Below are 15395 nucleotides of genomic sequence, written 5' to 3' on the forward strand. Positions count from 1 at the left end.
ATTTCCCAGGTGAACCGTCATATTTTCCAGGCATTGATATGAATGAAGGAGGGCTATGGGTTACGATACCTGGCATCGGAGGAGTAGGGATAGGCTGGTGGAGAAGATGACAGATTTCCATACGCTCCTCTTGCTGGGTTAGGCGCCGCTGTAGCTCCGCTGAATCCATTCTGTTTTTAGGTGAGGTATTCTGTAATGAATACACAGGGAGAAATAGGTGTAGATTCATAAAACAGAGTACAGCAAGTGTTTATTTCGCCTTCGCAAAAGGCAGGAATCATGGTCACAGGCAGGCAATGGTCTTACACAGGTTGGCAAACAGGCATGTGAATCAAAACTAGGACTGAAGGCTATAGCTGGTTCTCATAAACGAGCTAGGAAAAGGCTTAGTAGAGACAAAACAAACAATACCTCACAAAGGCACAAACAGAATGAACAGAACTAAATAAGGAGCTGATGAGACCTGGTGAGTAACTAACACAGGTAAAATCAATGAACAAAAATGAAAGACAGTGCTACATTCAAGAACACAAAGAAACAGGGCTACGTTCAAGAACACAACTAAACAGAACACAAGGTTGAAAATAAATACAGGACCTTACAGCTGGTTTCTATCCTTGCCTCCTAAACAGGGACTGATTCAGATATCAGACAGACACCAGGTGAGCGGGTTCTCTGGCCAATCAGTGACAGAAATCCATTGGTACTTCCTGGGAGAGAAGAAAACAAGCAGTCGACTTGATTGACTCTAGTCTAATGTTTATTTCAAAAGCACAAATCCCAAAATAATATTTCCTCAGTTTAACACAGTGCGCAGTGAAGCATGAAAACAGTTTGTTGCTGATGCATTTAGAGTGTGTGTTTGTAGGTGTGTATGTGAGCTGCAAATTGTGTAGAATAACCTCCTGAATCCACTTTCACTGTTTTACTAACCTTAGTTCATTCATGACTGCCAGATACATTTGATTGGAGAGCCCTCTCCTACTACAAGCACTCTTGTGTTTAGATCGCTTGGCATGGAACAGAATGCAAGCAGTTATTTGCCGGTGGTTGGGATCATGGAATCAGAATGAGTTAGTTAGATTTCTAATTCTATGGTCAATGTTCTCACTCCTATCTGACATTGGGTGGACGATGCAAAATGGAAAATAAACATAATGGCCTCACCCACCCACCCTCTGTGGACACCCTAAATGAGGCATGGTGTGTGTGTGTGTGTGTGTGTGTGTGTGTGTGTGTGTGTGTGTGTGTGTGTGTGTGTGTGTGTGTGTGTGTGTGTGTGTGTGTGTGTGTGTGTGTGTGTGTGTGTGTGTGTGTGTGTGTGTGTGTGTGTGTGTGTGTGTGTGTGTGTGTGTGTGTGTGTGTGACTACTAACTCCTACTATAGATCATAAATGGGAACATGCTTTCCACTGTTAAATCCATGTCTCTGTGTGGGTGTTGGCTTGTTATGTTTTACACTTTGTAGTTGTTAATTGAACATCAAAACATAAGGCACTTGATCTTAGTTAAATAGAGTACAGTCCTTGTGGGAGGGTAAAGTCGTGTGTTTGTATGCGTGTGTGTGTGTGTGATCCTGTATAATCCACATCTCTGCATGTATGTATGTCAGTTTAATGAAGGCGTGAGTGGAGAAATGGGTTGGGTGGGTGAGGGATGATTGATCCATGTCACTGTCAGGGATGGGAACATATAGCATGGTAGCATACAATATGGTTTTCTTTTTCTAGCCAATAGGCCACTATGGAACCAACAATTAAATTATGATCAGGGTGACAATAATGATGATCAGGAGGAGGAATGTGATGATTATAATGATGATGATGATGACAACAATGTTTGTAGAAAGATAAATTACTTCAGTGTGTTTTACTCTCTTAGCTGGAGACCTATGCGTCCTACCTACCAAAGCATCGCGGTTCTACTTACTACAGAGGTTTCCATTAAATATATAACGGGTACCGATTGACAGTGTGTTAGTGGGTAGAGAGAAAGGGAGTGGATAGAGAGAAAAGGGAGCGAAAGAGAGAGAGAGACCACTTGGCAAAGACGTCAATTCAACGTTTGCACGTTGGTTCAACGTCATTTCATTGAAATGACGTGGAAACAACATTGACTCAACCAGTGTGCCCAGTGGGAGAGGGAGATGGCATGGTCTCATGACGCCCGTATCGGCATCACTCCGGTTGGAAAAGAGAGATGAGAGGAGAGACGCTTCCATTATTAGACCGGTGCTCACGGTCACGCTCACTCCTGGAGATGCGCGCGTTGCTGCGAGACCAACCGATAAGTTCGAGGAGAGAATCGGCGAGGCGCTGAACTCCGGAGCACCGTTGCGTGAAGAGATAGCCTAGCCTTCTGTAGGTTACACTCGTACATGGAGAGACCGAACTAGGGTCTACGAGCCAGTCAAAGCAAGACTGCGCATTATCTGCACTTGGATATACCCAACAACGCACCCACACATTCATCCCAAACCGAGATGAGGAACAGCTAAAGACCACGAAACTAAAACAACAACTCAACAACTCAATATGTAATTTGGACTGCGCAACTGCGCAACTTGGAGTTATGTTGGACACGGGTTTGTTTTCATGAATTCCAAACTTGTATCGTTACACTGAGGACGTGCTCACGTTACAACATAAACGAATAAGTGCCATTCAGAGACAATTTATTATTTTAGGAATCCATTTTGCTTGAATAATGTCCAGGATTAAGCAGATGAAGTGAGTGACATATTTTGGTAACGCGCGCCAGTTAGTCTGTCAAGGCTTGACCATTTTATTAGCTAAATCTGTTCAAACCAATGTTTTCTTGTCCTTATAGGAAAACAACTGCATACCATTTGATATTTATTAGAATGATGATAGGCGATTTGTTTTTTATGTCATCTGTCAGCTTTAACAATGCTCAGATAGCCATCCCGCTGGGCACACACTGGTTGAATCTACGTTGTTTGCGCGTAATTTCAATGAAATTATGATGAACCAATGTGGAATAGACGTCGAATTTTGATATCTGTGCCCAGTAGGCTGCTGTGTGCATCTCCATTTGAGAGACAGCGGGGACTTGAGCACACTAACATCTGAAGTAGGCTCCCCTGCCCAGTTTGTAACTGGTTCCCATTCTCTTGTGTTGCCTTGTATTATAGGCTGAAATTATATTTTAAGGATATTTCTGTGACCACCTGGACATAAATTCCCGCTTCTTTAAAATAGTCAAACAATTAAGCAGCTGTGAGATTACGATCAATTCTGTTTCATGTACTGGACAACTTTTAATTGTTTGAACGGATTTATTTTCAGACAGCAAATATAATTGCTCTCTCCTTTATTCTGGCGCGCTCCACGGGCATAGTTTATCGTTTGGCTGCTTAGAACGAACTTGGAGGATGAAACTGGGAGGAGGATAGGGAATGAACAGCGATAACACAACATTAATACTTTTAGTTATAGCCTAATGTTTTTTTCCTAAACTTTTAGGATATAATTTCAGCCATCCTCAATATAAAACAACGTTACCAACAGCATCTTTATTACAACAACATTTTATTCTCACTTTAATCAAGTCCATCCATCGTGTTACTCATGGCTTTACCCTTGAATAGTGCATGTTCAGTGGGGCTGGGCGACGCTAATGGTTCGACCAGCGGTTTTTCTCTTCCCTGCAATCAGAGCGTCTCTTCCCTGCAACTGGCCCCCTACTCCCCCGAATCCACGGCGCTCTTCGCTACAGCCATCACCCTCATGGTGGTCTTCACAATCGTGGGAAACATCCTCGTCATCATTGCCGTCCTGACCAGCCATGCACTCCGAGGACCACAGAACCTGTTTTTAGTGTCTCTAGCGGCTGCAGACATTTTGGTGGCGACCCTCATCATCCCATTCTCCCTAGCCAATGAACTGCTGGGATACTGGTACTTCAAGTCTCTGTGGTGTGAGATCTACCTGGCGCTGGACGTCCTGTTCTGCACTTCCTCTATAGTTCACCTGTGCGCCATCTCATTGGACCGTTACCTGTCCATCAGCCGGGTTACCTACTCTCGCCAGCGCACACCCATGCGTATTAAAGCCTCCATCGTGGTGGTGTGGCTCATCTCGGCCATAATCTCCTTCCCTCCTCTTCTGTCCCTAAATAAGAGCGAGCCCGGTGGGGAGGGGAGTGAGAGGGGTCCTCAGTGCCAACTGAACGACGAGCGCTGGTACATCCTCTACTCCACCGTCGGCTCCTTCTTCGCCCCATGTCTCATCATGATCCTGGTCTACATGAGGATCTACCAGATTGCCAAGCAGCGCACACAGAACCCGCCAGGCGAGCCCAGGAAAGACGGGGTGGGCTCTGCCACCCCAAGTCAAACCCCTCGGGGGATCCAAGCCAACGGGAAGGAGGACAGAGGGGAAACGCCAGCTATGCCCCACAAAACCACCAGCGTCAGACCCCCCACACTGGCTGTTACTCCATCACCGTCCCCCAACCTTGCCAATGAGACCCCCTCCCCTCACATCCCCACCACCCAAAACCTCCTCCATCCTCCGGTTCTATCCCTAGCCCCAACCACCACCTCCCCTCCTACCTCCCCCCTGGATCCTTCACCCTCCTTGGTCTCACCGTCTTCCTCCCCCACCATCCCCCCACCATCCCCGGCCAAACCCAAACATGGGGAGAAGAAGGTGAAGGGGAAGAAGGGAAAGAAGTATAACAATAATATGGACAGCTCAAACAGCTCTGACAGTGACATGGAGAACGAGGAAGGGGGGAGGACTGGAATCAACAATCCTAGCATGGCTGGTTCAGCCGGCATCCATTCTCCAGCCACCATCCAGAAGTACAGGGACATAATCGCCACCTCTAAGGGGGCTCGGCTGGTGGCAGGGAGGAGGTCTAAGCCGGAGAGCACTCCGGGAGCAGCACGTCGTAAAGCCATGGTGAACCGAGAGAAGCGCTTCACGTTCGTCCTGGCCGTGGTGATCGGAGTGTTTGTTGTCTGTTGGTTCCCTTTCTTCTTCTCCTACTCGCTGCAGGCTATCTGTCCTGAGACCTGCTCCCTCCCTGATCCCCTCTTCAAGTTCTTCTTCTGGATTGGCTACTGCAACTCCTGTCTGAACCCTGTCATATACACCATCTTTAATCAGGACTTCAGAAAGGCCTTCAAGAAAATCCTCTGTAAGAACACCAAGGGCACCTTCTTCTAGACTGAATGCTCTGTAAGGACAACAATGGCAACCTTCCTTTAGTAAAGAGGCCTTAAACAGATGACCTGTAAGGTCAGTCCTTTCTTTTCAGTCCTCTCTAAACTCTTTGAGGTGTAAAAAACAGCACAAATATTCTGTAAACATTCTGACTGATTTTAGATTCTAATTGATGATGTTACGAAGGGCTGCCGATTCTATAACGCTGAATCAGAACAGCTGTAGGATAGCTCACCTTGCAACAGAAAGAAACTTTTAGGGCTCGTTGTTTTAGTCCCTTGGTACGTAGCTGCAGACGTCTAGCCATTACCTGGAGAACTGTGACTGTTCATTGCAAGGGCATTGTCTGGGGAGAGCATGTGCAAAATATGTTACGTGAATTCTACTCTGGGGGGCTTTAGAATGATACTGTGTAAGAATCCAAGGGCATGATCCTGATCCTTTAGTAAAAGGTAGGAGGTATGTTCTGATCTATGAGCATTACACAGTATGTGTAGAAAGTTCGGAAAGGAAGAGAGAAGGAGGAAAAGGAAAAGAAAATGCCATTTTGGAATTTTGGCACTCGTGACACTTGGACATGTTGCTTGGAAAATGACAGTACAACGCTGCTCTCGTCAAAATATGACTGACTGACTCACATTAAGGTTGTCTGGGAAATCTGTTTGATTAAAAATTGAGAAACCTTTGGGTATAGCAGTACACCACTGCTCACTGAGAACTCCTGATCAAAACAACAATCTTGAGCGCTGCCATTCAAGGACTTTAAAGCGATGAAGCAAACAAATACAATTTTATCAGCCGACTGATAAACAAAATAGAACAATGCGAGGAGATGATAGGCCAGACCTGTTGGCCTGTTGAAGCATCACCAGAGGCGCTTCTCTTTATCAAAGGGCAGAACCACGAGGAACGCACAAGACCCTGGTCGCCTTTCCACTTATGCCTGCATAGTTACTTTTATCCTGCCTCAGGAATAGCATGTGTTCCTGTAGAGATGTTATCCATATGAGAGAGAGAGAGAGAGAGAGAGAGAGAGAGAGAGAGAGAGAGAGAGAGAGAGAGAGAGGGAGAGAGAGAGAGAGAGAGAGAGAGAGAGAGAGAGAGAGAGAGAGAGAGAGAGAGAGAGAGAGAGAGAGAGAGAGAGAGAGAGAGAGAGAGAGAAGACAACAACAGGACTCTAACTGTTCATGAGACAACTAACTCCCTCTCAAACTCTGATGCCCACCACTGCTCTCATGTGGGGCTTAGGCTGTATTTTGAAAGACTCTGTGTTTTAAGGTGTATCTCAATAGTCTATTGTGGCTTCCTCTGCTTGTGTCTTTTCCTTCATCTGCACTGAAAAACAAAGGATATAGGTGGATGCAATATGAAGGATCAGGCATTTGTTTCCACATCTCTGTGTCAGTGCAGGTGAACTAAAAGATGAGGAGAGGAAACAGCTTCACACTATTGTTATACACCCCTATAAGAGAATTTGAGTTCCAAATGGCAACCTATTTGATATATAGTGCACTACTTTTGACTAGAGCCCATAGGACTCTAGTCTAAAGTAGTGCAGTGTGTAGGGAATAGGGTGGATTGTATCTAAAGTACTAAAGTACGGAAATGTATGCACTCACTACTGTAAGAGGCACTTGATAAGATCGTCTGCTAAATGACTAAAATGTAAATTGTATCTGTATATTGGGTCTATATAGCACAATTTCAAGCATATCACATTTATAAGAGGATAAATACTTTCCCAAATCGCTTGACAAGGAACGCAAATTTGTGACATTTAAGGATTTTTTGGAATGCAGTATAGTCGTACATATTTTTTTTCTTCTATCAAAGACACTGGACAGTGACTATCTGGCTTTGTTTGAGTGGATTCATCTGACTTCTGCCTGAAAGGACATTGCTATTAACGAACACACTGCTCCCCATTGAACAGAACAGAACAGTGGCTGTCTATGAGAGGAGGAACTCAGCCACGTTAGCTCTACTGCTGACCTGACACAAACACTTCAAACGGTCTTAAAAACACTCTAGTTGATATTGACTATAATACTGAAAGCACAGGTCATGTTCATCCTCAGCTACTTCTGGAAGGACATTCATCCCATAAGATAATATAGTACTTTATTAAGCTCCCAAATGGCAAATATGGGATGGATGAATGAATGAATGATTGATTGCTTGATAGATCAATTAATTGATTGATTTGCGAATGTACCTGCACTTGCTGACTGGAATTCTACCTGGCACATTCCTTTATTTCTGAGAGGTACTGCTACTCTTTACAGTTGCTCTTTATGTATTTCTCAGAGACTGTCAGGTCATGATGCTTTTTGTGTTTCTCCCTCACAGAGGCTATGTCTGTAACTGTGAATGCTATATAGGTATTATGACACTATGGGACAAGGAATGTCGGCAACAACACTTCTAATCTCGCATTGTCAATTTTTGCTGACCCTTGTCTATGTGAGAGAGACTCCATGAGTGTGTATTTTCTAATGATGCACTTCTAGTGGTACCAGCTGCAAGTGTCTGGTAAACTTATGTAAAATGTCTGGGGTACTCATGGACTGTGCCAAAGCCTCCTCTGGCTGATATTGTATAATGTAGACCTCCACATAATGGTAAGCACAGAAAACAGATGTAGATATAGAGACTCAGGCCAAAGATTTCTCCCCCTGAGGGACACTAGTCACTAGATGGCCATGCTTTGAAAGTACATTATCTATTTGTTCTTCCTTTAGGGTTATAGTTAGCGTTAAGGATATGGGTAAGGTCAAAGGCAAGGTTAGGGTTAGATGCAATTGCCTTTTGTAGTGAGAATTGTATTTTGTGGAACTCCGTTCCGTCCTTTCAAGCATGGCCGTTTAGTGACACCAGCTGACACGGACAGAGCGGGACTCAGAGTGACACTGTCATGCTCTAATAAGGGGCTGTGATTGGATAAGCTATATGTATTATTTATTTATTTAGAGCCATTTTGAGTTTCCTGTTAGTTTCATATTTATAGTTTTCTTTCTTTCTGACTGTGCTCTCCAAGCAAGGCAAAGTTAATGTGAACAAAATACTGTAAATACTGTATCAAATCTGAATATGTTGAATGAGATTCATTGATTTAAAGTCAGCAGAGGAACAGGATTCAGGAGCAGACAGACATATGTTTGCAGGGGTTGGGGTCATTTCTACTGGAACTCAGTCAATGCAGAAGATGAATGTCATGATTTGAAAAAATATTCTGAAATATTGGTAAAATCTGGGTCGTGGACTTGAATTTTCCTGCAGGCTTTTTGTACTTATTTATTATTTTTAACTCGTTTCTTAAACATTTTCAGTGGTGTTTTGTAAAGACTACCGTGCTTTAACAGCCTGTGGTTGCAGAACCATGGAGATCAGCAAACAACCGCACTCTGTGTTGGCACAAATCGTTGTGCGACAATAACATTTACATTTTAAAATGCGATTGTCATTGAACTTTTGGTGCTAACAGAGCAGCCATGAAAACTCAATGTATAGTGAATCAACATCCCCATCATCATTTTCCCTACTCTTCTGACCTGCCTGGACTCTTTTTCTCCCCCTGCTGTGTTTGACCCTGGCCTTTCTCCCTCTCCCTCCATTTGGAAATAAAGCAGTTTAATAAGCATGGTGTGATCAATCATTTAAAATCCTCATATACAGTACTGCTGTCTGTGGTGTTAAAGGGGACATGAGTAAAATGGCTTAGCTCACTACATTGGGGTTTGAAGAATATTACACACTGGGGGTGGCTCTTGGGGGTGGCTCTAAATATAGCAGATTTAACTGGATCAATCTTAACAGGGAAATCTGCAGTTCGAACAATAACAAAGCGGTCACTCCGCCACTGATTTGGCAAACAGCTGAGGGACGGGACTGGAGAAATGTAGCCACTGATTTGGCAAAAATCTGAGGGACGGGACTGGAAAAATGTAGCCACTGATTTGGCAAAAAGCTGAGTGACGGGACTGGAGAAATGTAGCCACTGATTTGGCAAAAAGCTGAGGGACGGGACTGGAGAAATGTAGCCACTGATTTGGCAAAAAGCTGAGGGACGGGACTGGAGAAATGTAGCCACTGATTTGGCAAAAAGATGAGGGACGGGACTGGAGAAATGTAGCCACTGATTTGGCAAAAAGCTGAGGGACGGGACTGGAGAAATGTAGCCACTTGCAAACTCATGGACAGAGCTATGGACACAAGGACTAACCATGCATGATATCAACATTATTTTGTTTACATTTAACAATCTTATATTTTGGGTTCTGATGGGGTATGACAGTTGAACTAAGCTCATGGGGCATCTATACATGATTCTTCTTGAATTAATGGGTATTTATCATAAATTTAAAAGTAAAAAAAAAATATGTAGCAACTGCAGATTTCCCCTTTAATGTCCTTTAGACATTGTGGAGATGCCAAAAGCCCATGGTATACTGTTTAACATTAGCTTCTTATTACGGGATAATTGGTTTCTTATTATGGGATAATTCTAATATTGTGTACCCCAACACATGTGAGCGCAATGAAGACTTTGTTTTAAAGAGGTTCATAACAGCTGTGTATAAGTGGGGCATACTGAAAGCAGCACAAACACTGCCAGTTACTTGTATCCCTTGTGATCTTATCGTATGTGATCTTACGTGAACTTAATGCGATAGCATGTGACAACATGTAACAGCAACGTGATAAAATGAATTACACTACACATGTGAAAACATCTTGTGAAAAAATGTTGGACAAAATGTCAAAAAGCAATACCACATGTGAAAGTTTTTCACGTGAATGTGCAAATTTGATTTTCACGTGTGAGGTGAAAACATGTTATTCTCCTCACATGTGAAAAGGTGGTTTCACATGTGAACAACTGACCTCATGTGTCTTTTGTTTTTAGAAAATTTCAGCTCAACATGTGAAAACAGCTATTTCACTTTTTTTTATATAAGGGAATGAAATGATATAGGGGTTTTAAAGTAAGTGTACAATCTTTCATCATTGACAATAGGAATACATTTCACATGATCACTTAGTAGTGACTTTTCAGTATTGGCTCCACCTGGGATTTGAACTCACAACCTCTGGATTTGGAGTATGCCAAGTTTCATTTATTACCTATAGTACATCTCTGCACTTAGCAAAATAGAGCCATCTGCACTGCGATTTTAGTTATCAGTTAATCTGACTATTAACTCCTCATGGAGTTAATTTACTTATCTCAGCAATTTGAAGTGTTTTCTGTATAGTTGTCTAATTTTGGTGGGGCATATTGTTTTAATGTTACTCTTGAATCACTAAGATAAATATAGTAGTTTTTCTTGAGTGTATTTTTAACAAAGCTGAGATTTATTTTACTTAAATCCAAAGTGTAGGAATACAGGTGAACTCATTTTTTGACACAGACATGGTGGCGTAGCAGGAAGCTCAGAATGCAGTGAACCAGGAGGTTGTGAATTCAAATCCCAAGTGAGGATATGTTAAATAATAATTACTGCCACTTAAATATGTAAGTTGATAACATTGTATTTTAAAAGCACTATTTGTCTGTATATCCTTAAAGACATATTTTTGTTTGCAGGGCATCTCAAATCTCATGTGAAAAATATTTTAGCAAATAAAATAGGTGAAAGATTATGTGAACACATGAAAATCCACACATTAAACTTCACGTGAAATATCATCACATGTGAAATGTTCCGAAAACACATGAGTTCATATGTGGAATTTCACACGTGAAATAACATTTTACATGTGAAATCATGTGATTTTCCACTCATGAAATAATGTTTTTCCATAAGGGATGGTGCACATGGAATAAATGAACAGCATACCATTGAACTATTTTCTTTGAGTGTCTTACACACACACGCACACACGCACACACACACACGCCCACGCCCACGCCCACGCCCACACACACACACGCACGCACGCACGCACGCACGCACGCACGCACGCACGCACGCACGCACGCACGCACGCACACACGCACACACACACACACACACACACACACACACACACACACACACACACACACACACACACACACACACACACACACACACACACCAAATCTCATTATGACAGAGTGATTGCCATCATGACATCCTACTATAGAGTGGCGAGGAGAAGAAGGAGCTCCTTGGGCCCTTAGTGTCTGGAAGTAATTTAGCCATTCATTGTAGTCATTGCGCTCTGTTGAGCTGCTATTTTCTTGCGTTGTCTTATGTCAATTACCTTGTGACCTTCCTGCATTACTCATTATATTAATAAAGTCAAATTTAATCAACCAATTTGATAGTCAGTTTTAAAAAGGTTAAGGGTAGAAAACTGTGTACATATCTGGCTGTGTTAGCAAAATCAAATCAAAACAAATTATTTAAAAGTTTCTTTACAGCAAATATCAAATGTTACATGATTGTATAACTAGCTGAGGGTGCAGTATATATTAAGTTTGGCAATAAGGTCTAAAACCAGCTTGGGCCTAGCTTGGGCCTAGTGCACACTAGGCACTAGGCACATGCACACCAGGCTAATTCAGGAGACAGATTGTAGTTTTTATGCCCTGATATCAGGACCAGGCGGCTAAAAGTTCGATTAAGTCAGACGATTTATAGAATACAATCCCAAAATCAGCTGTAATTGTCAATAGTATAACAAAGCTTAAAACGGTGTTTGAGTGAATCCCGCATAAAGAAAAGTTATGGTGAAGTTGTTTCTGGACACGGTAGACTACTCCTGACCACTATAGCAGAGTGTTTCTGGACACGGTAGACTACTCCTCACCACTATAGCAGAGTGTTTCTGGACACGGTAGACTACTCCTCACCACTATAGCAGAGTGTTTCTGGACACGGTAGACTACTCCTCACCACTATAGCAGAGTGTTTCTGGACACGGTAGACTACTCCTCACCACTATAGCAGAGGTCAACTTGTCGACAGTGAGTTGAGTTTGATTTGTGAAGCGAGGCAGCGTTGGGTTCTTTCTCTTTTCGTCTTTCAAACACACATCACCACAGATGATGTAAAATGTGATACTGTGACACTTTCTGTATTTTGAAAGTTCTATAACCCAAACACTTAATTGCCGACAGGCAAAACATTTTGGGACTGTATCACCAGTTGACTAATGAAACAAATAAAATAATATAGATTGGGTGGTATTTTCCATCAACATCTTCATTTCCATCTTCATTACCTCCGGGCTGTTATTATGCAGGAGAGAGAGGGGCAGGAGGACAGATGACTTACTGTAGTCAAGTGGCTCCCAGAGCGGTGTGCATTTCACAGTGGTATATATTCACAAAAGCACAACCTCTCCAGTCTCCCGTTTATGCTATAAATATAAAGCAGTACTGATCAGCTGATATGGATGTACAGTACCAGTCAAACGTTTGGTCACAACTACTCATTTAAAAGGTTTTTCTTTATTTGTACTATTTTCTACATTGTAAAATAATAGTGAAGACGTCAACACTATGAAATATCACATATGGAATCATGTAGCAACCAAAAAAATGTTAACTATACCTCAGCATTCAACACCCTAATACACTCCAAGCTCATTAAACCGTTTACGGCTAGGGGTTCAGCTAGCGGAACCGTTATAGTCATTATTTCCCCAAAATGTTCATTTATTTGGCGCGTTTGATTCTGAAAAACACCGGTTCCAACTCGCCCAACATGACTACCATTTAGCTAATAAATTACCCGTAATCTTGGTCCAAACATTTCAAACAACTTTCCTAATCCAACTTTAGGTATTTTAAAATGTAAATAATCCATAAAATGTAAGACGGAATACACTGTGTTCAATTGCGGCTAAAATGAAAGTGGAGTGAGCTTCATGTCGCGCGCCCCAAACAAAAGAGTACACTAGGCTGGACCCTCGTTCTGAATAGCCGTACTTCTTAATTCTCCAAAGAAAAACATCAACCAATTTCTAAAGACTGTTGACATCTAGTGGAAGCAATAGGAACTGCAACCAAGTGCCACATAAATCTAGGTTCCCATAGAAAAACTTATTGAAAAAAAAATCCTGGATGGTTTGTCCTGGGGGTTTTGCCTGCCAAATAAGTTATGTTATACAGTTATACAGTTTTAGAAACTTTAGAGTGTTTTCTATCCAAATCTACCATTATATACATGCATATCGTAGCTTCTGGCCCTGAGTAGCAGGCAGTTTATTTTGGGCATGCTTTTCATCCAGGTGTGAAAATACTGCCCCCTATCCCAAACAGGTTTTAAGCACGTGGCTCTAGGTCTTAACCCCGCCCTGTGCAACTGGGCCCTGGACTTCCTGACGGCCCGCCCCCAGGTGGTGAAGGTAGCAAACACCTTCACTTTGCTGATCCTCAGCACAGGGGCCCCACAAGCATTTGTGCTCAGCCCCCTCCTGTACTCCCTGTTCACCAATGACTGCGTGGCCACACCTCCAACGCAATCATCAAGTTTGCACGCAACACAACAGTAGTAGGCCAGATTACCAACAATGATGAGACCGCCTACAGAGAGGAGGTAAGGGCCCTGGGAGAGTGGTGCCAGGAAAATAACCTCTCACTCAACGTCAACAAAACAAAGGAGCTGATCGTGGACTTCAGGAAATAGCAGAGGGAGCACCTCCATATACACATCAACAGGACCGCAGTGGAGAAGTTGGGAAAGCTTCAACTTCCTCGGCATACACATCACTGACAATCTGAAATGGTCCACCTACCCAGCCAGTGTGGTGAAGAAGGGGCAACAGCAACAGACATTTGGCTTGGCCCCTAAAACCCTCACAAACCTTTACAAATACACAATTGAGAGCATCCTGTCAGGCTGTACCACCGCCTAGTACGGCAACTGCACCGCCCGCAACTGCAGGGCTCTCCAGAAGGTGGTGTGGTCTGCCCAACGCATCACTGGGGGCAAACTACCTGCCCTCCAGGACACCTATGTACCTGATGTCACAGGAAGGCCAAAATTATCATCAAGGACATCAACCACCCGAGCCATGCCCTGTTCACCCCGCTATCATCCAGAAGGAAAGGTCAATACAGGTGCATCAAAGCTGGGACTGAGAGCCTGAAAAACAGCTTCTATCTCAAGGCCATCAGGCTGTTAAATAGCCATCACTAGCTGGCTTCCACCCAGTTACACAACCCTGCACCTTAGAGGCTGCTGCTCTATATACACATAGACTTGGAATTACTGGCCACTTTAAGAATGGAACACAAGTCACTTTAATAATATTTAAATCATGTTTAACTACTGCTTTACTCATCTCATATGTATATACTGTATTCCATTCTACTGTATTCTAGTCAATGCCACTCCGACATTGCTCAATCTAATATTCATATAGTTCTTAATTTCATTCTTTTACTTTTAGATTTGTGTGTATTGTTGTGAATTGTTAGATACTACTGCACTGTTGGAGCTAGGAACACAAGCATTTCGCTACACCCGCAATAACATCTGCTAAAAATTTGTATGTGACCAATACAATTTGATTTTGATTTGATTAATGTACACAAGGCCATATGACAAACTCCACAAACAGGGTGGCAAAGGAAGAGTGAATTAATTGTTAACATTAGGTTTTAGCACTGTTAGTGATAAAGTCATAGAGATAAAAGCACTAGCTTTTAGGAAGATGTAGGACGTTCATCTGGAAACATCCTATTACAGCTGCTTACCTTCTGCATCTTAAATGGCATCCTCTTCCCTTTATAGGGCATTACTAGGGCCCAAGGCTCTGGCCAAAAGTAGTGCACTACATAGGGAATGGGGCTCTGGTCCAAAGTATAGCACTACTTAAGGAATCGAGTGCTATTTTGGACACGAACATTGTTTGTTAATACATTTTTTAAGTGGTACTCATTATTTTTGGGACGGGTAGAAGTCTGGTAGAAGGGTTTGGTGGAGAGTCTGGTAGAATGAAGAGTCTGGTGAAGAGTCTGGTAGAAGGACAGTCTGGTGGAGAGTCTGATAGAAGGAGAATCTGATGGAGAGTCTGATAGAAGGAGAGTCTGGTGGAGAGTCTGGTAGAAGGACAGTCTGGTGGAGAGTCTGATAGAAGGAGAGTCTGGTGGAGAGTCTGGTAGAAGGACAGTCTGGTGGAGAGTCTGGTAGAAGGACAGTCTGGTTGAACGAAAGTCTGGTGGAAGGAGAGTCTAGTGGAAGGAGAGTCTAGTGGAAGGAGAGTC

At 42.9% G+C, this 15395-nt stretch overlaps 1 protein-coding gene across 1 annotated transcript; it reads left to right on the forward strand.

Moving 5' to 3' along the window:
- Positions 1 to 2140: 2140 nt before the first annotated feature.
- LOC124033259 (alpha-2B adrenergic receptor-like) lies at positions 2141 to 6204 on the forward strand. Its single transcript, XM_046345240.1, has one exon. The coding sequence runs from the start codon at positions 3590 to 3592 to the stop codon at positions 5192 to 5194; it is 1605 nt and encodes a 534-aa protein (XP_046201196.1). The 5' UTR covers positions 2141 to 3589; the 3' UTR covers positions 5195 to 6204.
- Positions 6205 to 15395: the final 9191 nt, after the last annotated feature.

Source organism: Oncorhynchus gorbuscha, linkage group LG04, assembly GCF_021184085.1.
Source record: "Oncorhynchus gorbuscha isolate QuinsamMale2020 ecotype Even-year linkage group LG04, OgorEven_v1.0, whole genome shotgun sequence".
NCBI lineage: Eukaryota > Metazoa > Chordata > Actinopteri > Salmoniformes > Salmonidae > Oncorhynchus > Oncorhynchus gorbuscha.